At 35.6% G+C, this 17872-nt stretch overlaps 2 protein-coding genes across 4 annotated transcripts in view; both read right to left on the reverse strand.

Annotated features, from left to right (window-relative positions):
- Positions 1-551: 551 nt before the first annotated feature.
- Positions 552-13291, reverse strand: LOC106873062 (uncharacterized). Its single transcript, XM_089344619.1, has 3 exons — positions 12423-13291; positions 7917-9607; positions 552-3557 (listed from the first exon to the last, which is right to left on the reverse strand). The coding sequence occupies exons 2-3, from the start codon at positions 9262-9264 to the stop codon at positions 2347-2349; spliced, it is 2559 nt and encodes an 852-aa protein (XP_089200745.1). The 5' UTR covers positions 9265-9607; positions 12423-13291; the 3' UTR covers positions 552-2346.
- Positions 13292-13422: 131 nt separating this feature from the next.
- Positions 13423-17872, reverse strand: part of LOC149130602 (uncharacterized) — a 4923-nt gene continuing 473 nt past the window's right edge. The window contains exons 1-2 of one of the 3 annotated variants that reach the window (XM_089344450.1): positions 17468-17657; positions 13423-15459 (exon numbers count right to left, since the gene is read on the reverse strand). In XM_089344450.1, coding sequence (XP_089200576.1) covers positions 13756-15174 — 1419 coding nt within the window. In that variant the 5' untranslated portion in view covers positions 15175-15459; positions 17468-17657 and the 3' untranslated portion in view covers positions 13423-13755. Of the gene's footprint in view, positions 15460-16711; positions 17658-17872 lie in introns of those variants that run through there. The other 2 variants (XM_089344449.1, XM_089344448.1) reach the window with 2 other exon arrangements.

Genomic DNA, 17872 nt, shown 5'->3' on the forward strand with positions numbered 1-17872 from the left:
GAGCTTTGAATGTGGATAACATGCATAGACTGGAGAGGAAGGAAGGTAGTATGCTCTGTTGGATTTGCAACATCAGTGTGTGTGACTGACAAAGCACAACTGTGTTGAGAGGAAAGTTGGGCATGAGAGTGACACAACTGCAAACATCCTTAAACAACCCTTATTCAGGGACCATTTGAGTGGGATGGGCTATTCAACCGGAAGAAAATTCTGAATAGGCTCCACCTGCAAGGTCATGCACTATCTTGATATGAGATCACTGTGTCCCGCACATATGGTTGTGATGCATTTGCCTGGCACCCCAACGAGAGAGGTAGACATGATGGATATACTGGGCTTTGTGTATTTGTACCTCTGTGTCACTTTGATGGCATGCACTGCTCTCTCACTGAATAATAATAATAATGATATATATGTATGTATATAAGCACTCACATACAAGCTCTGGGTATGACTTAAAATTATATCCAGTAGTGGGGACCTGGTTCAGGGTTTTGAAAAGTGTGGAACCACCTCTTAGTCACTATTGATCTCAGTCTACTCTGATTCGGTAGGAGTAGCACCAGCAATATCCCCGCTAGGAGTTAGTTAGCCATATCATAGAAATTGCCTCTGGAACCTTGTGTGAGAATGGCTATACTACATGGTAGTGATACATGGGCTCTGAGTGTGGAGGACATGCGTAGACTGGAGAGGAATGAAGGTAGTACACTGTGTTGGATTTGCAACATCAGTGTGTGTGCAACCAACAAAACGCAACTGTGTTGAGAGAAGAGTTGGGCATGAGAGGAATTAAATGTGGCATGCAGGAGAGTAAACGTGGACCTTCAGCTTATAGCATCCTGATAACTACTGGGGCTCATATCACTTGCTGCAACAGGATAATACAATATGAAGAACAAGAGAGTGAGAAAAGACAAGTGCAGGAATGAAAAAAAGGAAAAAAGAGGCATGTCTGTAGTTAAGGAGTTTGTTTACCAAACATGTCATTTTGGGTTCAGTCTCAGTATAGCACCATGAGCAAGTATCTTCTACTAAAGCAACAGTGTAACCAAAACCTTGTGCATGGATTTCATTGATGGAAACTGAAAGCATAGTGTCATGCATGTTTGTGTGTTTTTGTTCAGACATCATATGATGTCTGAGACATTACCTTGATCGGAAACCAGTGAGGGTTATTGGTGACAGTTTGGGCATCTGACCATAACAATTCTTGCTCCATGAATCTAGTCTGACCCAGGCAAGCATGGAACAGTGACTGTTTAAACGATGATAATGATAACAATTAGTTGCTGTTTATGACTTTATGTCCTGGCTTTTCTTAGCAGGTTCCTCTTTTACAGAACATCATCATCGTTTTAACACAAACCTGTTTCATAGCAATGTTTACACAGAAGATTGGAGAAGAATATCACCATTCATAGGATAGTGACAAACACACAACTCTGTATTCAATAAAATACATACATACATTACACACACACATATATATATATTGTCGTCAAACTTAGAAGTTCCAGTGGCATGGATTCATTAAAGGTGAACCTCAACTTGCTAGGAAGTGACCCACACTCTTCGTTTCATGACCTTCCTCTGTGGAATGGTGGAATTAATTGAAATGACATGAAAAACTTGAAATATTATCAATTTTATTTAGTGTTTTCAGCAATCAACAAAGAAACAAACTTTGCTTTATATATATATATATATATATATATATATAATGTGTGCACATGTGTGGGTGGTTATAAGTGTAATATGTTATAAAACTTTATATGTTTAAAAATAAAGGAATGTATGTATATGTAAGAATGTCAGTGTTCCTGCCTGTATGTATATATGAGATGTTCATTTATGGCCATAACTACACAACCATGCCCCACAGGATTTGCTTCATACCTTTCAGAAAAATGTATATCTTACAAAGATGAGATTTTTTTTAATTAAGCTTTGGGGAGATAAGTTTTTGAGGACTTACATTATGATTATCTTCATAAAGATTTGAAAAAAAAAAATTTTCTAGGGGAGTTTCCAATCTTCCTCAATCCCACCACAGTTTCATCATCATCTTCAATTTCCATAACTTTAGATTTTCACAATTTTTTAAAAATAATTGTTTGAAATAAAAACACTATGTACTCTACACCTTTGCAAACATTTTGCAGAAATTTCATTTAAAAATGTGATCAGTTTGACACTAAGCGGTTGGCATCAGTAAATGTCAAACATAAAAAGTGGGTGATACATTGAGTGGATTAGCTACTTATATAGCAAAATGCTTACATCAGTTGATACTTAAAAGGTTTGTTATTGTTGCTATAAGTTTAGACATTGATACAGTTGCACTTACATATGGATAGATGTATGTTTATTTAACTTATGAGTTTCAGAGAAAGATTTACCACAAATGTCACAGTGATATGACTTCTCTCCTGTATGAATACGTTTGTGTTTAGTTAAGTCACTACTTTGAGAGAATGATTTACTACAGATATCACAAACATATGGCTTTTCACCTGTATGGATACGTTTGTGAGAAATTAAGTTACTACTTGCAGAGAATGATTTACCACAGATATCACAGTGATGTGGCTTCTCTCCTGTATGAATACGTTTGTGAGAAGTCAAGTTATAACTTTGTGAGAATGATTTATCACAAATATCACAGTGAAATGGCTTTTCTCCTGAATGAATACGTTTGTGTTTAGTAAAGTCGCTACTCCCAGAGAATGATTTACCACAAATATTACAATGAAATGGCTTCTCTCCTGTATGACTACGAATGTGCCTAGTTAATGTACCAAATTTGGAGAATGATTTACCACAGATATCACAGAGATATTGCCTCTCCCCTGTATGAAAACTTTTGTGCTCAACTAAGTAACTACTTACAGAGAATGATTTACCACAGATATCACAATGATATGGCTTCTCTCCTGTATGAATAACTTTGTGCCTAGTTAAATCACTGTTTGCAGAGAAAGATTTACCACAGATATCACAGTGAAATGGCTTCTCTCCTGTATGAATATGCTTATGTTTACTCAAGTAACTACTTACAGAGAATGATTTATCACAGATATCACAATGATATGGCTTCTCTGCTGTATGAATACGCTTGTGTTTGGTTAAAACACTACTTTCAGAGAATGATTTACTACAGATATCACAGCTATATGGCTTCTCCCCTGAATGAATACGTCTGTGAGAAGTCAAGTGATAACTTCGAGAGAATGATTTCCCACAGATATCACAGTGATATGGCTTCTCTCCCGTATGAACACGTTTGTGTGTAATTAAGACAGCACTTTGAGAGAATGATTTACCACAGATATCACAGTGATATGGCTTCTCCCCAGTATGAATACGAATGTGCTTATTTAAGTCAATATTTTGAGAAAATGATTTGTCACAGATATTACAGTTATATGGCTTCTCTCCTGTATGAATACGTATATGTATTGTCAGGGCAGTACTTCCAGAGAAAGATTTACCACAGATATCACAATGATATGGCTTCTCTCCCGTATGAATACGTTTGTGTTTAGTCAAGTTACCTTTTAGAGAGAATGTCTTTTCACAGATATTACAGTCATAGGATAATTTACTTCTCTCTTTTATTATGTCTTCAGGTAAAATCAATTCGGCAAGTTTCTCGCTTTTTTCCATAATTTTTCTTTTCAAATCAATATATATATATAAATAATAATGATGATGATGATAAATATATATATACACACACATATATTTCTTTATTTTATTCTTATAGGTTATGCCTTGCCAATATTTCAATCACTGTATTTCTGTCCAGTGTTACCTTTATCTCAGAACTCTTTTCTCAATTTATCCATGTTTAACTTGCACATAAATTCGTTTTGTAGACACTCTAGTCAGAAATGCATGGAACTTTTGGTAATAATCACAAAGCATATATTGCACTGGAATGCAATCATAACTTTATAGAAATGGTATTATATATCTGTTTTCTATAGCATTTTCTTTGTCTTCAAAACATGATAAATAATGAGAATGTATCTTCATTTATCACAAGGTCATTTGATATTCTGAAATTATAAAAAAAAAACAGTGTAAGACACAGAAGCTACTTAAAAATTACAGATTCAACACACATACAAATATCAGCATGAGAGATATACATATATAGAGAAAGAGTGAGAGAGAATGTGATAAATATACAGAGGATGAAAGCTTGCAATGAGAAAAGCATAAAAGACAGAGTAAACAGATATAGAGCTGTACGTAGATATATGCGACACACAATATTCCCTGTGACTGATCTGCATCACGTCATAACAGTTGTATGCATTAGAATTAATCAACACGGACAGTGCAGAGGGAATTTGAAATCGGGATCAGGCTACCCCAGGGAATAATTAGAAATCGATTTTTGATTACCAATAGGAAACTTGAAGTTTTGATATCTCTGGAAGATTTAATTTCATTACAAATAATATTCATTTCACAAATTCCTCAAAGCAATGTAATTTTTCAACATAATCGGAAATTACATCGTTAAAACATATGAAGAAACAAAGTCGAAGACAGAATTATCTAACCCTTTCTCCCAATTATATTTTTTTCACAACAAATTCGAACATATTCGTAATCTACATTGTCTGAAAAGTATTTCTAGAAAACTTCATTACCAAAAATATCCATTTTTCACAAAGTTATGACGAAACAAATTGCTAGTTGAGTGAGCACACTTCGGTAGTTATAACAAGAAACATTCGATAAATAATAATAAAGTATTGGTTTCTCAACATTTCAGTGGTTGGGGTGTATTTGAGAATATTTCTCGGCACTATCATGCTTTTAGCTGTCAGAAGTGAAAGTGCTCACTGCCTGCTAGTGAAGTGTCTGCCTGTCCGCCTGTTGCTGGCCTGTCGATTCTTTGGCTACTGACAGCTAATACCATGACTGGCCGGAGCGAGCTATATGTCTGTCTGTCTCTCATTCTATCTATCTATTACTCGAAAGTTCGCGCGTCCGCGCTAGCTAGTCGTGAGTAGAAAACACAAATTTAATATAAAAACATATTTCCTGAAATTGCAAATTATTTAAAATATAAAAATATAATTTTCAACAGAGAGAATTTATCAAAATAGAAAACAAATGAAGTTTGAAGTTTAAAAATAATAGGATCGACCACTCACGACTAGCTAGTGCGGACGCGCGAACATTCGAGTGATAGATAGATAGATAGATAGAGAGAGAGAGAGAGAGAGAGACAGACAGACAGACATATAGCTCGCTCCGGCCAGTCATGGTATTAGCTGTCAGTAGCCAAAGAATCGACAGGCATTCAGGCAGACAGACAGATACTTCACTAGCAGTGAGCACTTTCACTTCTGACAGCTAATAGCATGATAGTGCCTTTTTCTCAAACTAAAACACAACAAACACGGCAACGATGGAGGATGTAGCTTCCATAGCTAGGAATAGCAGCCAAATCTTGCACAAATAATAGATATCTCTCATTCACAGCTAGAAATAGCAGCCAAATCTCGCACAAATCATGGACATCTCTTCCATAGCTAGAAATAGCAGCCAAATCTGGCACAAAACATAGACATATCTCTTCCATAACAAGAAACAGCAACCAAATCTCGCTTAATTCATAGACAACTCTCATCCATAGCAAGAAATAGCAGCTAAATCTTGCACAATTTATAGACATTTCTGATACATAAAAGGTAGGAGAAACCCAACCAATCAAAAAGTCTACTGATGAAATATTATCATTGTTTAATACTCACGGAAAAGTTTCATAAAGGATAACGTTGTTATAAGTGCATTTGTAATAACTGAGAAATGTATTAAAAGTTAATGAACAGAAATTCATTCCACCAACAATTAAACTAACGTCAAGATGGAAACGGAAATATATCTAGTGCGCATGCGTGTGTTTTTACATGAACCACGGCAGCTAACTCTTGTTACTACCTTTTTCTTCCGGTGAACCTCAACTTAGGCTAATAATTTGTAGGAAGGCAAATTTTTTTGCATCTTCTTCAGATCTGAATTTTTTTCCTTGCAAAAAGTTGTCTAATGCCTGGAAAACATGATAATCAGTTGGTGCAAGGTCTGGTGAATATGGTGGATGACAGGGTACTTCCAATTTCAGTTACAAACTGCTGCTCCTCCATCCCAGACTGGTCAACAGAAGAGGACCAATAATTCTTCAGGACAATGCTTGACCACACATTTCACTAATGATGCTCCAGAAGTTGAGGGAACTTGGTTACGGAGTTCTTCCCCACCCAGCTTATTCCCCAGACCTTTCTCCCACTGACTACCACTTTTTCAAGCACCTTCATGGTTTCCTGCAAGAGAAGGAGTTCAAAAATCAAACTGATGTTGAAAGTGCATTCAAAGAGTTCATCAGCTCCAGAACTCCAGATTTTTATGTTAGCAGAATAAACAAACTTGTAACTCGTTCGCAAAAATGTGTTGATTTTAATGGTATTTACTTTGATGAATAAAATTTCCGCATTGTTGAAATATATTGTGGTGAATTTCATGTTTCAAAACGTTGCTTACTTTTTACACAGCCTGATATATCAACACACCAGCATACATGCAAACAGAAATATATACATACACCGGCAAGCATATACATTCAAGGCGGCATATGGAATTTCTCCCTACACCTTTCCAACATATCAATCAAGGCCATCTCCTAGAAGAGATTAGTGATTTGTCTACTTTCCTACATGCTAGTACTTTGGGTTTTGTTAAATTAACTCTAAGGCCCTCTGAATACAGACGTTGCATCCACACCTTATATTCATTCTCTAATTCTAGTAGAAATTCAGCTATAAGAACAAGGTTATCATCATAGTGGAGCTGCCAAGGGAATCCAGTCTTAAATTCCTCTGCTATGGCTAGAAGGTCTATGATAAATTAGAGGGGAGTGAGAACTGATCCATCAGGAACTCCTACTTGCTTACTAAATTCATTGCTACACACATTACCAACTTTCATCTTACTGACAGCATCCCTGTACATAGTTTGTATGGCTCACACCAACAACTCTATCCTTAGCTTCTGCATTAACCACTGAACAAGGAAGTGAGGGAACCTGTCAAAGGTTTTCTCCATCTCAAGTATAGAGGTTTAATTTTTGCTAAGTTCTTCTCCAGCACTGGCCTTACAAAGAAGATAACATCAGTAGTACTTCTACCTAGCACAAAACCAAACTGCATCTATTTTAGGTTAACTCTCTTCCTAATTAGCTATGAGCCTCACAACAAGACGGTGGAGTCGAGAAGGGTCAGAATCTCATAAAAATATTTCATTTCTCAATTTCAGTAAGGTAATTGTAGTCTAGACCCTCAAACACTTATCTCTGCAAAGTTTAATTTAAACAACGATAAGTAGGTTATGAGTAGACATTCTGTTGTGGGGCACTAAACTATTGTTATGAGGAATCTTCTTCTATTGTGGTTTCTTCCATTTTGTACAGGAGGTCATTGTTTATATAAATATTTGATAACTTTACTGCATCCCTGTGTTTGAAAAAGCCATAACTTATGCTAACATTAACATATTTGAGAAGTATTTAAAAGCTAATAAAAAAATAAATATATAGTAAATTGGGGAAGTGGTATTAAACAACGAACAATGTGTAGGGTTTAAGGAGGAGAAATTTTAGTATAGAGATCCCTACATCATGGGAAATGAAAGGAGCATGGAAGTGAGGCTTGTGTGAAAAGGTATGAAAGACAAAATAAAAAAACTGGAATTTTTGGAAATGCTTTATTTTCAGAATTGTAATTTCCATTACATGAAAAATATGAATATTAAGAAAAAGAAGTTAACAGAAGAAACAATTAGAAATTAATCTTTTCCTTTCTCTTCTCTATGAAGACGTACATGTCTAGTTAAATTACTACTTTCAGTGAATGATTTACCACAGACATCACAATAATATGGCTTCTCTCCTGTATGAGTACGTTTATGTGAAGTTACGCTATAACTTTGAGAGAATGATTTACCACATATATCACAGTGATATGGTCTCTCGCCTGAATGAAAACGTTTGTGTTTAGTTAAGTCACTATTTTGTGAGAATGATTTACCACATATATCACAGTGATATGGTCTCTCTCCTGAATGAAAACGTTTGTGTTTCGTTAAGTCACCATTATCAGGGAATGATTTACCACAGATATCACAATGATAAGGTTTCTCTCCTGTATGAGTACGTTTATGTGCAGTTAAGGAACTATTTTGGGAGAAGGATTTACCACAAATATCACAATGATATGACTTCTCTCCTGTATGAATACGTATGTGTGCAGTTAAGTTACTACTTTCAGAGAATGATTTACCACAGATACCACAATGATATGGCTTCTCCCCTGTATGAATACGCTTGTGTGAATTTAATTTACTACTTTCAATGAATGATTTGCCGCAGATATCACAATGATGTGGCTTTTCTCCTGTATGAGTACGCTTGTGTGATGTCAAGGAATTACCTTGAGAGAAAGATTTACCACAGATATTGCAGTGATATGGCTTCTCTCCTGTATGAATACGCTTGTGTGCAGTTAATTTACCACTTTCAATGAACGATTTACCACAGATAGCACAATGATATGGTTTCACTCCTGTATGAATACGTCTGTGTCTAGTTATGTCATTATTGCGGATGAAAGATTTACCACAGATATCACAGTGATATGGCTTCTCTCCTGTATGAATACAGTTATGTGCAGTTAATTTACCACTTTCAATGAAAGATTTACCACAGAAATCACAATGATATGGTTTCACTCCTGTATGAATACGTCTGTGTCTAGTTATGTCATTATTGCGGATGAAAGATTTACCACAGATATCACAGTGATATGGCTTCTCTCCTGTATGAATACGCTTGTGTGCAGTTAATTTACCACTTTCAATAAAAGATTTACAGCAGACATCACAATGATGTGGCTTCTCTCCTGTATGAGCACGCTTGTGTGAAGTTAAAGAATTACTCTGGGAGAAGGATTTACCACAGATATCACAATGATATGGTTTCTCTCCTGTATGAATACGTTTGTGCTTAGTTAAGTCACCATTATCAGAGAATGATTTACCACAGATATCACAGTGATATGGCTTTTCACCTGTGTGGATACGTTTGTGAGCAATTAAGTTACTATTGGCAGAGAATGATTTACCACAGACATCACAGTGATGTGGTTTTTCTCCTGCATATATTTCTATATTTTTCTCACTCTTTTTCATTATTATTTTTCTCAATCGACAATGTAAATATAATTTTCTTGTTTTTCTTCTTGTTATTTAATCTTACAAATACTTTCACTCCTGATTTCTGTCCACTGTTTCCCTGCTCTAATAACATTTATGTAAATGTATCCAAGCACACAAACTCATCTTCTTAGCACTCCAGTCAGTGATGTGCAGAAATTTTGCTAATCATATCAGATTAGAAGAAATATTTCACAGAAATCCACAACATATTTATAGAAAGTGTTATATATCTGCTTTGTATATCATTTTCTTTCAGTTTCAAAAGATGATAAATATTGACAATGTATCTTCTATGATGCCAAAGTCATTTGATATCCTGAAATAATAAAGAAACAACAGTGTAAGATAAAGAGGCTGCTTTAAAAATACGGATTCAACAGAAGAAAATTAACAACATTTCTATAGAGATAAACTTAAGAAATAAACATTTACCTAATCTTTTTAATGTATTAAAATTTACATCACTGAATCTTCTGTGCTTACATATTTGTAAACTACAGCTACATCTTCACATTGTGTAATATTATTTAGATTAAACTGCAGAATAAGAAGACAATAACATTCTTCTCTCTTAAGAATGTTGTTTAGTTGCAGAGTAAAGACATTCTATCCATGAACATCCTGTTTTTGCAGTAGCATTGTATATCTATGACTACATTTTCAATATTTAGTGTGTGCATCCTTATAGTTAGTACTTGTTGTTGTTGTTGGCACTCCGTCGCTTACGACGTTGAGGGTTCCAGTTGATCCGATCAATGGAACAGCCTGCTTGTGAAATTAACGTGCAAGTGGCTGAGCACTCCACAGACACGTGTACCCTTAACGTAGTTCTCGGGGGATATTCAGCGTGACACAGTGTGACAAGGCTGACCCCTTTGAATTTCAGGCACAACAGAAACAGGAAGAAAGAGTGAGAGAAAGAGTACAGCAGGGTTCGCCACCATCCCCTGCCGGAGCCTCGTGGAGCTTTTAGGTGTTTTCGCTCAATAAACACTCACAATACTCGGTCTGGGAATCGAAACCGCGAGTCCGCTGCCCTAACCACTGGGCCATTGCGCCTCCACACTAGTAGTTGGTACTATTAGTGTGACAATAATAAAGATAGGTTATGACGAAAGTGGAGATAATTTTTGACTACTCCTCATAAATATTATGTCTACATATACATATGAATGTAATGAATTTATGCATATTATATATATATATATATATATATAGATATCTATACATATATATTCATACATGTATGTTGGCACAGGTGTGGTTGTGTGGTAAGAAGCTTGCTTCCTAACTATATGGTTCCAGGTTCAGTCCCACTGTGTGGCATCTTGGCCAGGTGTCTTCTAGTATAGCTTTGGGCCGGCCAAAGCCTTTTTAGTGGATTTGGAAGACAGAAACTTAATGAAGCCCATCATATATATGTATACATATTAATGTATGTGTGTCTGTGTTTGTCTTCCACCACGGTTTGATAAACAGTGTCAAGATGTTTGCATCTCCCAAACTTAACAGTTCAGCAAAAGAGACCAATAAAAAACTAAGTACAGGGGTCAATTCATTCGACTAACCATTCAAGGCGGTGGCCCAGCATGGCTGCAGTCTAATGACTGAAAGAAGTAAAAGATAAAAGATATACATCCATATATTTATAAATGTATAAATATCTACTTACACACACACATATATATACATTCCTACCTACCCACATATATAAAAACATTATGCTTGCATATGTACATATGGTGGGCTTCTTTCAGTTTCAGTCTATCAAATCTATTCACAAGGCTTTACTCAGCCCTGGGCTACAGGAGAAGATAGTTGTTTGAAGTGCCTCTGCAGGCCTGTTTATCTATGTGTGGTTGTGTATATATGCATTTGTCATGTTTCTGATGTCAAATAACTGATATTGACCTGTATGAGTCGGTTTTGCTGGAGAACTGAAGCAACAGATTAACATTATCTTGCCTTACTCATTTTGCCCCAATCAAATTTCTCTTTTACATGTTCAGATAACAGCGATAATTTTCTGAAATAGCGATCAGATTATGTTATACTGCCTTTTAATGCATTTAGGGAAGGCCGTGTGCTTAGCTCATACAGTCTTTGTAAGGAAGTGAACATTCGTAAAAAATATATTTTGTCTCAAAATCAAAAGTACAATAAAAACACCTCATTCTGCTCGCCCAGTGCATAAATACACAAACACACACACGTTATATTTAACTTGTTTCAGTCATTAGAATACGACCATCCTGGGGCACGGACTTGAAGTTTTTAGTAAAACACGAATGGGCTCCAGAACTTATTTTCTCAGCCTGGCACTTATTCAAGCAGTTTCTTTTTGGCCCAACTGCTGCTTTTTTATGGGGACATAAACAAATTAACACCGGTTTTCAAGCGATTTTAGTGAACAGAGAGAAATACAAATACACAGATGTGTAGACTGGCTTCTTTCACTTTCTGTCTACCAAATTCACTCACGAGGCTTTGGTTGCTAGAGGCTGACACAAAAGCACACAACAAACTAAGGTGACAACAATGGAGAGTGTACAAGTTAGCTTCCATAACTAGAAATAGCAGCCAAATCTCGCATAAACCATAAACATATCTCATCGGCAGCTAAATCTCGCACAAACCATGGACATCTCTCTTCCATAGCTAGAAATAGCAGCCAAATATCGCACAAATCATAAACATATCCGATCTGCAGCCAAATCTAGCACAAATCATGGTTATTTCTCTTCCATAGCTACCAATAGCAGCCAAATATCGCACAAATCAAAGACTTCGCTCATCTATAGCTAGAAATGACAGCCAAATCTAGCCCAAATCATGGATATCTCTCTTCCATAGCTAGCAATAGCAGCCAAATCTCGCGCAAATAATATACATCTCTCTACCATACCTAGAAATAGCCAAATCTTGCATAAATCATAGACATTTGTCGTCTGCATCTAGAGACAGCAGCCAAATCATGGACATCTCTCTTCCATAGCTAGAAATAGCAGCCAAATCATGGATATCTCTCTTCCATAAAAGACAGAAGAGACACAAAGAATCAACATTTCAAAAACCGAACGTCTACAATGTTTAAGATAAAAGATTGAATTTTTTCGTTGTTTAATACTTACGTGAATGCTTGATATGGACATAGTTACTATAAACTGTGTGTGTTGGTTGAGAAACGAATTAAAAGATGATGAAGAGATATTCATGCGACGAACATTTCTAATCTGATGCCAAGAAACGAAGGTATGTATATTGCGCATGCGCATTTTTCATCTGTAATACTATTAGCAGATAAGACTTGTTATCTCCCTTTAAGTAGCATTCTATTGTGATTGTACGTTTTTCTGTGTATTTATGACATCTGGTTAAATGGTAATGGGTATCACTATGGATTTTTGAAAGTATCTAAATGTAATATCTACTTTACTTCTTATTTGAGAGGATCATCCAAAAAGAAACATTTTGTTAGCGCAGTTGTGAAATTTGGATGAATATTTTGAGGAATATAACAATGCGAATGGTCAGCAAATTTGTTGAAATTTTACCTTACTAGGAAGTTAGCACAAAACGAAAGTACATCACATCTAGGCCAACTCTCTTCCTAATTTCATGGGATATGACTCTGACAAAAGCAGAGTGGAGTTGAGAAGGATCACAATCTACTTGGAAAACTTTTTTTCATCAGTTATGTTAAGATAATTGTAATCTAGACCCTTGAAAGCTGCTAAGTTTAATTTAAAAACCAATTCTTCAGAAAGTTAAGAGAATATAATCTGTTGTAGGGCCCTAGACCATAGATATGCCCCATGTTTTTGTGGTGTCTTCGATTTCGTACTGGAGGTCATTGTTTTTTTATATATTTGACAATTTTGCTGCATTTCTGTGTTTGAAAGAACCCCTAACATACCTAACTGTTAACACATTTAAGGGGTGAAGTATTTAAAATTTAATAATGAATAAATATACAGTAAATTAGGAAGTGATACTTAACAAAGCCATGTGTAGGGTTGCCAGGAGGAATTTCAGTATAGAGGTCCCTACATCATGGGAAATGAAACGGGAATGGAAGTAAAGGAGGAAGCTGGGAGAAATTTTTCAAAAAAAGACAAAAAGAAACTCGAATTTCTGGAAAAGCATTTTTTCAGAGTCGTAATGTCAGTTACATGATACACAGGAATATTTTTTAAAAAAAGTTTACAAAAGAATCCATACAAAGTAGCCTTTTCCTTTCTCCCCTGTATGAATACATTTGTGTGCAGTTAATTTACTATTTTCAGTGAATAATTTATCAGTGAAATAGCTTCACATTTGTATGAAGTGAAGGCATAATGGTCAGACAATGATTTAGTAGACATCACTTTGATATGGTTTCTCTCTGGTGTGAATACACTTGTGTCTAGTTAAGTTACTATTTATAGAGAACAATGTGAATGATTTACCACAGATAGCACAATGTTACACTCTCTCTCCTGCATGAATAAGTTCGTGCATAATTAGTTTACCACTTGCATTAAATGATTTGCCACAGACATCACAATGATATGGCTTCTTGCCTGTATGAATATGTTTGTGTGCAGTTAAGTTGCCATTTTCAGAGAATGATTTGCCACAGATATCACAATGATATGGCTTCTCACCTGTATGAATACGTTTATGTACAGTTAAATGACTACTGCTAGAGAATGATTTACGACAAACATCACAATGATATGGCTTCTCTCCTGTATGAATACGTTTGTGTGTAATTAAACTGCTATTTACAGTGAATGATTTACCACAGATATCACAATGATATGGCTTTTCGCCTGTGTGAATACGTTCATGTTTAGTTAAAGTATTACTCTTATTGAAGGATTTACCACAGACATCACAATGATACGGTCTCTCTCCTGAATGAAGACGTTTGTGTTCAGTTAAAGAACTGCGGAGAGTGAATGATTTGTCACAGATGTCACAATGATATGGCTTGTCTCCTGAATGAAGACGTTTGTGTGAAGTTAAAGCACAACTGATAGCGAATGATTTGCCGCAGATATCACAATGATACGGTTTTTCTCCTGTATGAATACGTTTGTGTGTAGTTAAGCTGCAATTTTCAGTGAATGATTTGCCACAGATTTCACAGTGAAATGGTTTTTCGCCTGTGTGAATACGTTTATGTTTAGTTAAAGTATCACTCTTATTGAAGGATTTACCACAGACATCACAATGATATGGTCTCTCTCCTGTATGAAGACGTTTGTGTTCAGTTAAAGAACTGCTGAAAGTGAATGATTTGTCACAGATATCACAATGATATGGTTTCCCTCCTGAATGAAGACGTTTGTGTGTAGTTAAAGAACTGCTGACAGTGAATGATTTGTCACAAATATCACAATGATATGGCTTCTCGCCTGTATGAATACGTTTATGCACAATTAAGTGACTACTGTTAGAGAATGATTTACCACAGATATTACAGTGAAATGGTCTCTCTCCTGTATGAATACGTTTGTGTGTAGTTAAGCTGCTATTTTCAGTGAAAGATTTGCCACAGATATCACAATGATATCGTTTTTCTCCTGTATGAATACGTCTGTGTTTCGTTAAGGCACTATTTTCAAAGAATGATTTACCACAGACATCACAATGATACTGCTTCTCTTTTGAGTGAATACGTTTATGTAAAGTTAATTTTTGACATTCAACAAATGATTTACCACAAATATCACATTGATATGGTTTTTCTTGTGTATGAATATGTTTGTGTTCATCTAAGTAAGTATTTTGAGAGAATGGATTACCACAGACATCACAATCATATGATAACTTTCCTCTCCCTTTTATCACATCTTCATGGGAAATCAATTCTTTAAGCTTCTCATTCTTTTCCATTATTATTTTTGTCAAATCACAATGTAAATATACTTTTCTTGTGTTTCTTCTTATTGTTTAATCTTACAAATACTTCCACTGGTTTCTTTCTCTAGCAACACTTGTATCCAAGTTTACTTAGTACACAATCTCATCTTCTTGGCACTCCAATCAGTGAAGTGCAAAAATGCTGCTAATAATATCAGATTAGAACAAATATTTCATAGAAATCTATGACATATTTATAGACACAATGTAATATATCTGCTTTGTATATTTTCTGTTATGCCAATGTCATCTGATATTCTGAAATAATAAAGAAACAAGAATCTAAGATATAGAGACTATTTTGAAAATACAGATTGAACAGTGGAACATTTACATTTCTGTAGAGATAACCTTTAGAAATAAACATTTACCTGAACAACTGAACTTTTTAATGTATTAAAATTTACATCACAGAATCTTCTGTGTAATTTACATGTTTGTAAACCACAGCTACACATTCACATTGTATATTATTATTTAGATAAAACTTTAAAAAACAGTGGACAATAACTCTCTTCTTTCTCCAGACATATAAATATGGCATTGTTGTTTGGCCTGAAGACAGCTCTAACTGAGCAGAAATATGATTGAAGACATTTCATCTATGAACATCTTGTCCTTATTTCTTTACTACCTACAAGGCTCTACACACAGAGGGGACAAACAAGGACAGATAAACGGATTAAGTCGATTATATCGACCCCAGTGCATAACTGGTACTTATTTAACCAACACCAAAAAGATGAAAGGCAAAGTCGACTTCGGTGGAATTTGAACTCAGAACACAGCGGCAGACGAAATACCGCTAAGCATTTCGCCCAGCGTGCTAATGTTTCTGCCAGCTCACCGCCTTTTATCTATCCTTCTGTCTAGCATTGTATATCTAGAACTACATCATCCAATACAGTCTTCAATATTCACAAATGAAAGGTGAAATTAAAAGGAGATGTACTGCTATTATTTCTAGCAGATCATGTGACAACATAGAGAGCTATGATCACAATCAGGTTGTTTACATAGGATCTACAATTTTTGATATATTGAGCAAAAAAAAAAAATATTCATGAATGAAGAAAAGACAACAAACATTAACAAAAGATAGCTTGGCAGTTTTTAACAAGTTTGATTCCTCACTGTGTGATTTGGGTTCAGTCCCACACTGCAGCACTGTTAGCAAGTGTCTTCTGCTATAGCATCAGTGCAACCAAAACCATCTGAGTGGATTTGGTAATGAAAACTGGAAGAAGACTGTTATGTGTCTGTGAATGTATTCTTGTCCGCGATAAAAAAAAAAAAAACCCTCCACATGTATAAAAATGTGTAAACTGTAAATTGGGGGAGGGGGAATTTTCATCTATCTATCTATCTACATAATAATACAAATAAATTTTGAAATAAAATCTTACTCAAAAGTAGTCATAAAGAAAAGTGAAAATAATGAAATAAAATGTTATTTGTAAGTGAACCATTCTGAAAGATGTTTTAGAAAGTTCTGAAAACATTCACCCACCAGTTTTCCCCTTCAAAGAAACTCAGTTGAATGTTACTGGAAAAATGCAAAACGCAGATTCAAGAGCATGATGAGAGTACACAAAATCCTCCACCCCCGATTTACAAATTACACATATTTATACATGTGCAGGGTTTGTTTTTCTTATCGCGGGTGCCACTGACTTGCGCGTGTACGTTCGTCCGTCTACTGACTGGTGAGGGTGCGCGTACCACTGCGCGTGTCGAGTCCACTCTTCTTAAGTAGTACCAAACAAAGAAATGTAAATTAACACTTGATGAAAGGAAATGCGAAAGAAAGAAATATGACATTGATTTTTATTAATTTTAAAGCTAAATTAAAGATCTGTGGGACTATACAACGCATTTTATGGAATTCGTAAAAAATATTTTTGAAGTGGTAAATTAAACAGTATCCCAAGTTTGAAAGTGTTTCGTTAAGAAAACAAGTGTTGCCCGTCAAACCAAAAAGATCCCAGTATAATACTGTCTAATGCATTTTCTCGTAAACTGTGATTGCGCCTGCAAGCCGGACATTTCCACATCATGCCTTCGCACACTCATTTCCTCGGTGTCAGGAACATCCAGTCGTTGTAGCACTCGGATGAATTTCGTATTAGCTCTACAGACGCAAGGAATTCGATAGTCGATGTCATGCTATTTGTTATGACTTGAATCTCATTAAGAATATAGTTTCTAATGCAGGCGTGTAGGGGCTGTTTCTAGAATTTAAAAAGAAAGGCTGCAAACTACTAACTGTTTATATAAGCATTGTGGCTCAAAAAAGCATATACATTTTTTCCTCGCGTTGGGAAGTTGAAATTGACCAATAACTGCAACTAATTTGGCAAACCACTAGGTCATGTGACTCGATGCTAAAGAAAAGCACTTGGTCACCAGAATTGACCAATAACTGATGACCCAAATCAGTTGCAGTTATTGGTCAGTTCTGATGACCAAGTGTTTTTCTTTAGCATCAAGTCACATGACCTAATGGTTTGCCAAATTAGTTGCAGTTATTGGTCAGTTTCAACTTCCCAACGCGGGGGCGGGGGAAGTATATGCTTTTTGAGCCACCTTATGTATATATAAGCAGTTAGCAGTTTTCAGCCTTTCTTTCTTTTTAAATTCTAGAAATAGCAACCAAATCGTGAACATCTCT

This window comes from Octopus bimaculoides, chromosome 28, assembly GCF_046866305.1.
Source record: "Octopus bimaculoides isolate indiv1 chromosome 28, ASM4686630v1, whole genome shotgun sequence".
In the NCBI taxonomy this organism is placed as follows: Eukaryota; Metazoa; Mollusca; class Cephalopoda; order Octopoda; family Octopodidae; genus Octopus; species Octopus bimaculoides.

What these genes read in the sequence shown, in the direction of transcription:
- LOC106873062 (XM_089344619.1), bottom strand. Translation starts at nt 9,264, where the DNA reads ATGAAAAAGAGTGAGAAAAATATAGAAATATATGCAGGAGAAAAACCA. An exon ending in TAAATCATTCACTGAAAGTA is followed by an intron (nt 3,558 to 7,916) that starts GTAATTTAACTA and finishes TCTCTCTAAAAG; the next exon opens with GTAACTTGACTAAACACAAA.